We start from the raw sequence: 8,080 nt of genomic DNA on the forward strand, positions 1-8,080 counted from the left end.
TTACGGTGCCATAGCTGCAGATCGTTTGTCGCGATTCTTATTGCGCTGAATGGTGCGTGCCTTGAACGCGGCCGCGTTCATCAATGTCTACAAATCGATAAAAAAGGTACTTAGTCTTGTTAAAAACATGTTTAAAACAAGTGCATCTATGAATACTAACTCGCTCTAATTTACTCGTTTTGATTGTGACTGGCGGAGGTAGAACTTTGTTGCCGAGATGAAAGATCTCGCGCAAGAGTTGATTTTCAGCAAGATGGAAATTGATACCAGTGCCTAATAGCCGGCAGCAAGCATTGTACTGGGTCCTCGCACACCATCCCCCTAAATACAGAATTTCCTGACCAAATCTCACATGCATCTCCGGAACGATGTCTTCCTAAAAGTAAAACGGAATATGTAGAGCCTCATCGTATCTTGGCATGCAATCGCCAAATCTCGTTTTTAAAACACAAACAGATTTCCTTCGAGCAAATAGTCACACAATATAACTACTTACCTCGATATAACGCAGAATATCTCTAAAATTAGCGCGTTGCTGCTTGCGATCTTTCTTAGCACGATACTTGTTAGAATCCGTGGCGAGTTCCTTGAGAATTTCGATTAGATCGAGCGCCCAATTCTGCTCGTAGTCGCAGGAGAAATCACGGCCGAGTTCGAATATTACCGCTAACGCCTCGCCGGCTGATAGACGTACGTCGAGATGTGGTGATTCCAACAATTCGCGCAATCGATTGAGTGAACTGGAAGAAAAAAATTTTCATGTACTCATTGTCGTTTGACAACTGCACGTTCCCGCGTTACTGACAATTAATGACTTACGGCATGTAACTGTTCGTCCTGCCACTCGCTAGTAAATTGTAGATATCCGCGGAGGTCATAACTGTTAGAAGCAGAGTCCACGATGAGATAGCTGCCACGTGTAACGCTGCCACATCCGAAGATATGTTTGCGATCGCGCCGTTTCCCTTCAAATAAGAGCCCGAAAAGATAGACGACAGTAACTGTGCGATTTCCATAGTGTCAGTCGTATCGTTGCCTGACAAGAATTGATTCATGGCCAACGCCCAGCAACACTGAAATCATTTTATTAATATAAAAAGTCATTAATAAATCGTACAAAAGAATACAACTTTTTTTCACAACTGTTGGATCGTTTTATTTTATTTCTACTTTTTCGTATATATTTTTCTTCATAAATTAAAAAATTATAATAATGATACATTAAAAAGAAATTAATACATTTAAATATCATTTATATGTCTCAATCATTTAAAAACTAATTCAGAATTGGATTAAGAAGTGAAATTATTTGTATTTTGAGATATTGGTCGATATTTATAATTCATCCTTATTTTTAAGACTGTCTTAAATAATATATTAAAATGGCAATATGACGCCGATTGGCTTATGGCATCTTAAAACTGCATCTTAAAGCAGCATCTACAATGAGATTTTAAGTCTTAAGCTTTAAGCTGTAAGAAATTGATACAATCAAATGTGAGGTTTTATGACTTATGGTCTATTAAAGTAAGATTATGGATCTAGATTTATAGACATCATTTAAGATAGTCTTCAATAAGATTGATTTCAAATGCCGGCCAATATGACATGTAATCGTATAATTCACGTTACCTCGGCACGAGCATGGACAGAAGCTGTATTGTCGTTAGCGATGAAGGTGAGAATCGATTTTAGATCTCTGCAGACCATCTCGGCGCTCTTGAAGGCGCCCAACTGGACGCACAACAGGGTGCTCAATCTGGCAGCTGTCGACTGCTCATCGCCGCGGCCCTTCTTCAAGCCACGCTCCACAGCATCCGTGATGGTCATTTTTCTGTCCTCCACGAAATCAGGTATATACTTGATGGCGAAAATTTTCTCTATACCATTAAAACAGATAATTCGGCCCTTCGCGCTCTTCTGCGTCAAACCGTCGATCGCTTCCTTCACCTTCTCTTCGAACGCTTCCTGCTGCGCGAGCTCGTCCACCTCGTTGTCATTCGCGTCCTCCAGCACACTACGATTATCGGATTGGCCGCTGGTCTCGCTGCACGCATCATTGTTGATTGAATCATCATCGGATGTAAACTCAGCTCTTTTTCCACCTGTCAGCAAAATACAAAACATATGGTTCACTTGTCTGTCTCTGCAGAACTAATACAATTTTTTGTATGTATGTATATGTTTGTGTAGCTGTGTAGATACATTTATACATATTTTTCTATTTTACATCTATTTATGAATCTACGTTGAGACGTGAATTATAATTAACAAAAGTTAAAAATGCAAAATGATTCATATATGACAAGACACCTTGTTTAATATTGATTCTTATATATTTATTAGTATGATTCATATATATAATAAAAAATTGTCAATAAAGTGCCATATGGAGTTAGAAACTTCACATGTATTTGTTAATACGTGTGAAGTTTCTATCGTCAGTTTTAATAGCGATAGATTTTAATATTTCCGACTCACCCAGAAGAGCGAGGAAATTTCTCAGAAATTGATTGGAAGTGATTTGATAACAGCTTATCTCCGTTGATAATAAACGCTAATTACCAAAGGCTGCAGCTTGAAATCTTATGGCAAGCAGAAACTATAAAAGCCTGACAGGCAAAGTAATTTTCCGAGTTGAGGAAAATAATAAGAGCTCTTGAAAGTGAATGTCGTGTTACATAATGTGAAATCTACACAGCACTGTACCTGTCTCATTAACGGGTTTCGGCACGTGCTTCGGAGTTGATAATTAAAACGTGAAAAATTAAGGTTTATGATTGCGATAAGTTATAGCACTGTGTAATAAAATTTAATATACTATATATATAATAATTGTTTAATATTTTATATAATAAACATTTAATTGTTTAAAAAATACGAAATCTCTTTAGCTAATTTATCTCTTTTTAGCTAATAATAATAATACGACGCATTTGTACTGTAAAACCAGAGATTTATTCTTTATATTTCTTTGGATCAAAGAAATATTTCTTTGAAATTAAGATTTTTTTTTTTCAGTGTAAGTAAATAATTTTCTTGTATGTAATGCATAATTTATATTACATACATTTTATAAATAAATTATATGTTAGGTGTGGGAAAAAGTTCGTGGCGTTTTTCCCGTTAGATGGCATTAAAAAAACGTCATGAACTTTTTCCCATATCTAATACGTAGTGGAAATTTTATTTTTTGAAAGTATACAATACACACACAAACACACACATACTCGCGCGCGTATTAAGTACATTTTCAAAAAAATAATTTCACAATTTTATATTCGCGAAAAAGTAAAGAAAATACACGAACGCACCGCCAAAGTAATTAAAATCGTATAAGAATTAAAAATTATTTTTAATTGCGACAAGTCTCTCCGCAAATCTCGAATCATTCAATTTTTCAGCTGCATTTAAGTTTTATCGACTAGAAGAAGATTATAGCTATCGCCAATTCGTTGGCGGAGCAGCGAAGAAAAAAATATCAAAAAGCTGCGACTCATTCCAACAAATGCGCAATACGGGAATAATAAAAATTCGCAGTTTGAGCCGAGTCCTTGAGGGACTCGAGAGGAGGGGAAGAGCGGAGGGCGAAGGAAATATCTCATTATGCGCGATAATATTTGTCCGATCGATTAATGGATAAATATCTAACAAAAGAAGAACAGCAAAACAATAAGTTTAAACGAAATGATAAATCGCGATTGCTACCGATTGCGCAAATTCTTCAGCTCGTGTCTCGTGCATTGAAAGCTACGGATTGCGAATTGAAGGTCAAAATTTGACCAGACAGATAGTTTTATTTCAATCCACATCGTTCTGATTAGCTGAATTTTAATCTTCCTGAATTCTAATTTTCAGATCGCAATTCTCAATTTGCAACACGTGCGACACGAACTTAAAGACCTAAGAGATTGCGAGGATTGAAGATCAGAATTCGGAAACAAAACGGATTGAAATTAAAATTAATTACTTGGTCGAATTCTAATCTTCAATTCTCAATGTGTAATGTGTGACACGGACTTTACTCGCGCACATGTTTGCATTCGGCAAAAAAAACAGCTCAGCAACTGCCATAAGGTTTTTTAACACGACCGACATATACATTTAAATCCAGCGAGATTTAAAGCGGCGGAGCTGTTTTTTCTATTGGACGCAGCCATCCGTCATGCGGAAAAATATCAATCCGAGTTTTACGCGCAAATAAAAATAAAACGATCGAAAAAAAAAGAGAAAAAAGTGTTTCATTTGGAAGTGAAGCACAAAGACGAGAGATTTATATACATGCCCTACATATACATATCGCACGAATCACGTACGATACATTCGCTTGACACAACCGTGTCCCAGTATTCGCCTTCTAATTATCATCATTATCATAAAAGAAATATAAATATATACGCATGACTGGCGTTGCTCATCTCGCACCTCGCAGCTCCGATATTTAATTCTTATAACCTCTTACAGGCGGAGGGAGGGGGGGCGTTTTTTAATCGCGAGCGCGAATGTCTCGCGTATTTTACGGACATGTCTCACAGATTGTTTAGGAGGTGCGCTCCGTCCGCGTTATCTATAATATGGCAAGAAGTGATGGACCGCGTGTCGCAGGTTCCATGTGTCAGCAGCATGAGAGTCACATGGGAATCATATCATCATCCGCCATGAATCCCGGGAAAACTCGCGTTTTCGCGCGCCAAAAAGGGCCCGATCGGAAAGACGGAAAAACCAGCGACGATGGACGAATCCCGAGGGAGGGAAAAGAATTGATTGATCGAGTCGAAGCTTCGCGTTGTGACGTAAGTCGACGAAATAAATACAGATTTCATTCCGGATACGTGATTCATTCGAGACACGGACAAACGGTTGGACGGATGGACGGACGGAGGCGCGAATCGATAATTTAATAATGTCGAGCGCGCGTCACGTGCGCGCTTTTCGTCAGATCGTAGGGCTCCTTTATCTTTTTCTCTTTAAACAACGAGGAAACGAGAGAAAAGAGAAGGATTTGATACGTTTCGGATATATCAAAATTATGCGCTTACCGTACTTTCCTCTTCTGCCCCCTTTGCCTGGCATCGTTCCTCAGTTTGCTTATTGCACAATTGGTACTAGGTAAAAGACTCGATCAAGAGGGTAAATGTCTTGAACTAGTGTCTTTCTTTCGTATACTGAATACGCCACGTGAATTTTTCGTTGGGAGCAGACGAAAACTCATTAACATGTTGCGGAGCGTTCAGAACATACACGTCGAGACAGCCTACGGTGGGCTTTCTCAAGTGCACTGGCTTTTATCCCCCTCGCCTGCCAGGCAGATCAGACGAACGTGCTCGATCCGCCCGCGAACACGGCCGAAGATACTCGAGTGAGACACGCGCGCGAGCCAATGGACGCTCGTGATTTTCGTTACGTCGTGAAGTTCGCGCAGAGTCGCGAGGGATTTAATTTGCAGGCGCACGCGCACTCCGGTATTAGGTCTGTTCTTTTTTTTGAAAGAAATCTGATACTTTATTTTTTTGTTCTTTCTATTCCTGTATTGCATTAGACTGCATAAAGGTAAATTTTCACGAGCTGTTCAAATTGATTATTTCAGCGATAAAAAAGATCACGTAATAAAAATTGATGAATACCAAATGTCTATTTTGATCATGTGATCCTTTTGTTGCTGATGCCGGTTAGAGCAGTTCCCGATTGCGCTAATGTTACTTTGATTTTAAGTGAGGCTTAAAACTCTCTCTATCTCCTTTTCGCTTTAAAATGAGACAGAGAGAGTTTTATGTGGCCTAGTTTCCACTGAGGGTTTAATTCGGATCAGAATATAAGAATCAATCATTACAATCGATATTCCCCTGTTAAGCCCATTCTGCGTGGTCTACAATGGGCAGTAACAGTAGTTAATTAAGGAGTAGGTGTAGAAATCGAACAATCATAGTTGATTATTTTTCTTATATTCAATTCAATTATATTCATTTCTTATATTCACTACGATTGGTCGATTTCTGCGGCTACTCCTTAATCTATTACTGTTATTGTCTGCCATTGTAAACCATACATTCTACAATAGACAGTAGCAATAGTGGATTAAGGAATAAGTGTAGAAATCAACCAATCATAATCGAATGTGAGAAGGATAATTAACTATGATTAGTCGATTTCTACGCCTATACTCTTTAATCCACTACTACTTTGCAAGAGAATGTTCGACTGTAGTTGATTGATTCTTACATTCTGATCCGGATTAAATTCTCGATAGAAACTAGTATCGCTTAAAGTCAAAGTAACGTTGGTGTAACTGGGCCTTATAGAGTCAGTTTTACCAAGATCAATTAAGGGCTCCGCACAATAAAAGGAATAGAGAACAGAGAATAAAAATTTCAACCTGTGTCAGAAATTGTGTATTCCACAATACATGATTTCTGATAGGTTGAAATTCTTATTTTGTGCTGCCTGTTTCTTTTATTATGCGCACCCCCTTACTTTATTTACCGATTAATTTTAAGTATTGCCAACTGTTAAACTGAAAACTTCTATTCTTCATCTCTAATCTAATTTTGAAAGTATATATTTATAAAAAAATAGTCAAATATATTTACATTTCAAAGTTTTATTATCCCCACACAACACTTTTTTTTACTATACTAACAAGAATAAATTAGAAAGATAGATTTTTTTAAGTCTTGCTGTTAGCTATTCTGGTGATGAAGTTAATCGATGGATAAGCTTAATTGACATTGGTAAAACTAGAGCACTAGAAACATTTATAGTGTTTTAATGAAATTGGCCCATAGAATTTTCTCACTTTCGACAAATATTAAACATATACCTCTAAATCTGTTATTTAGTCTGTCTGTACTGGTGCATACAATGCAATAATTGTTGAAGCGACACAAATGTATTTGTTTTACTTCAATTTATTGCGCTGTGTACTAGTTTAGAAAGTACAGTTTAAAAAACAGACTTCTTATCTCACTTTAAGTTCCAAAAGTGTGTAATAAGTCAATCATAGAAAATAGATCTTGAATTAATTCCGATAATATGCAATAAGTTAGAGTGAAACGAATTATAGCAGACTCACTCTAATTTATTGCACTCTAATTTAGTGTACACCAATTCAAAATTAGGGGAAAAAAAGAACAGATGTTAGGTCTGTTTTTTATTGCTGCACTTCCTGAACTGATACACACAGTGCAATAAGTTGAAGTGAAACAAATATACGTTTGTTTCATTTATTGCACCGTTCAGAGTGTAGCAATAAAAAAACAGACTTCTTTTGTTTGCGCAAAATTGCACCAGCGGAATCTTTATATGGCTAATGTAAAACCAAGTTCATACGTGATATAATAATGGCTACGATGAACAGATAAAGTAGCTTTGCAGCTGTAATATCTAAAAATGATATTATAAGTTTTTCATAATTTTATATCAAACAATTTGTTTGCAAATTTTAATTTACATCTAGCTGATATTATAGAAATTCCTTGGGATCATAAATATATTTTCATAAAATCTTATATATCATTATATCTTTATATATTTAAAAACTAAACTATCATTATGGAAAAAATAAAGCAAAACCGATCTTTACTTTGACGAAAATTAATTAAAGTTATCATATAAAGCCTCTTATATAAATGATATATATACATATAATAATATTTCAAAAATAAAATAAGTATTATTAGGATTAAGATGATAACACAATTTCCATTTCTGATAATTCTGTTTTTCAATTTTATTTTAACATATATATGCAAATAGTTATTTTCTTAATATGAATTTCCCACATTTTGATAGATGGCGCACATTTTCATTTCGATCAATTCAAAACATTGAGCGCGTTCAAGTTGAACAAAGCGGCTACCAGTTCATCGAACAAATGAACATTGGTTGTTACTTATAGATCCAACCAATCCTATTCAATCGCTCAGCATATTTAGCTGCTTTGCCGCTTGAACTGGTCCATTGTTAGTAAATGTATGAAAAGGAGAGGTTGTTGGCTGATGTGAATTCTTGCTAATCTATATATATATATATATATATATATATATATATATATATATATATTACTTACCGTACCGTTACCGTT

The 8,080-nt window shown here is 36.1% G+C and overlaps 1 protein-coding gene across 1 annotated transcript; it reads right to left on the bottom strand.

Moving 5' to 3' along the window:
* Positions 1 to 5,073, bottom strand: LOC105621297 (interferon-related developmental regulator 1). The gene is made up of 6 exons (XM_012202763.1): positions 5,034 to 5,073; positions 1,633 to 2,105; positions 820 to 1,073; positions 497 to 740; positions 161 to 376; positions 1 to 87 (listed from the first exon to the last, which is right to left on the bottom strand). The coding sequence occupies exons 1-6, from the start codon at positions 5,071 to 5,073 to the stop codon at positions 1 to 3; spliced, it is 1,314 nt and encodes a 437-aa protein (XP_012058153.1).
* Between the last annotated feature and the right edge of the window lie 3,007 nt (positions 5,074 to 8,080).

Source organism: Atta cephalotes (genome assembly GCF_000143395.1).
Source record: "Atta cephalotes unplaced genomic scaffold scaffold00032, whole genome shotgun sequence".
In the NCBI taxonomy this organism is placed as follows: Eukaryota; Metazoa; Arthropoda; class Insecta; order Hymenoptera; family Formicidae; genus Atta; species Atta cephalotes.

Coding starts and splice junctions, on each gene's coding strand:
- LOC105621297 (XM_012202763.1), bottom strand. CDS start 5,073: ATGCCAGGCAAAGGGGGCAGAAGAGGAAAGTACGGTAAGC. Junction 741..819: donor AGGACGAACAGTTACATGCC/GTAAGTCATTAA, acceptor TTTTTCTTCCAG/TTCACTCAATCGATTGCGCG. Junction 377..496: donor ATATTCTGCGTTATATCGAG/GTAAGTAGTTAT, acceptor TTTTACTTTTAG/GAAGACATCGTTCCGGAGAT.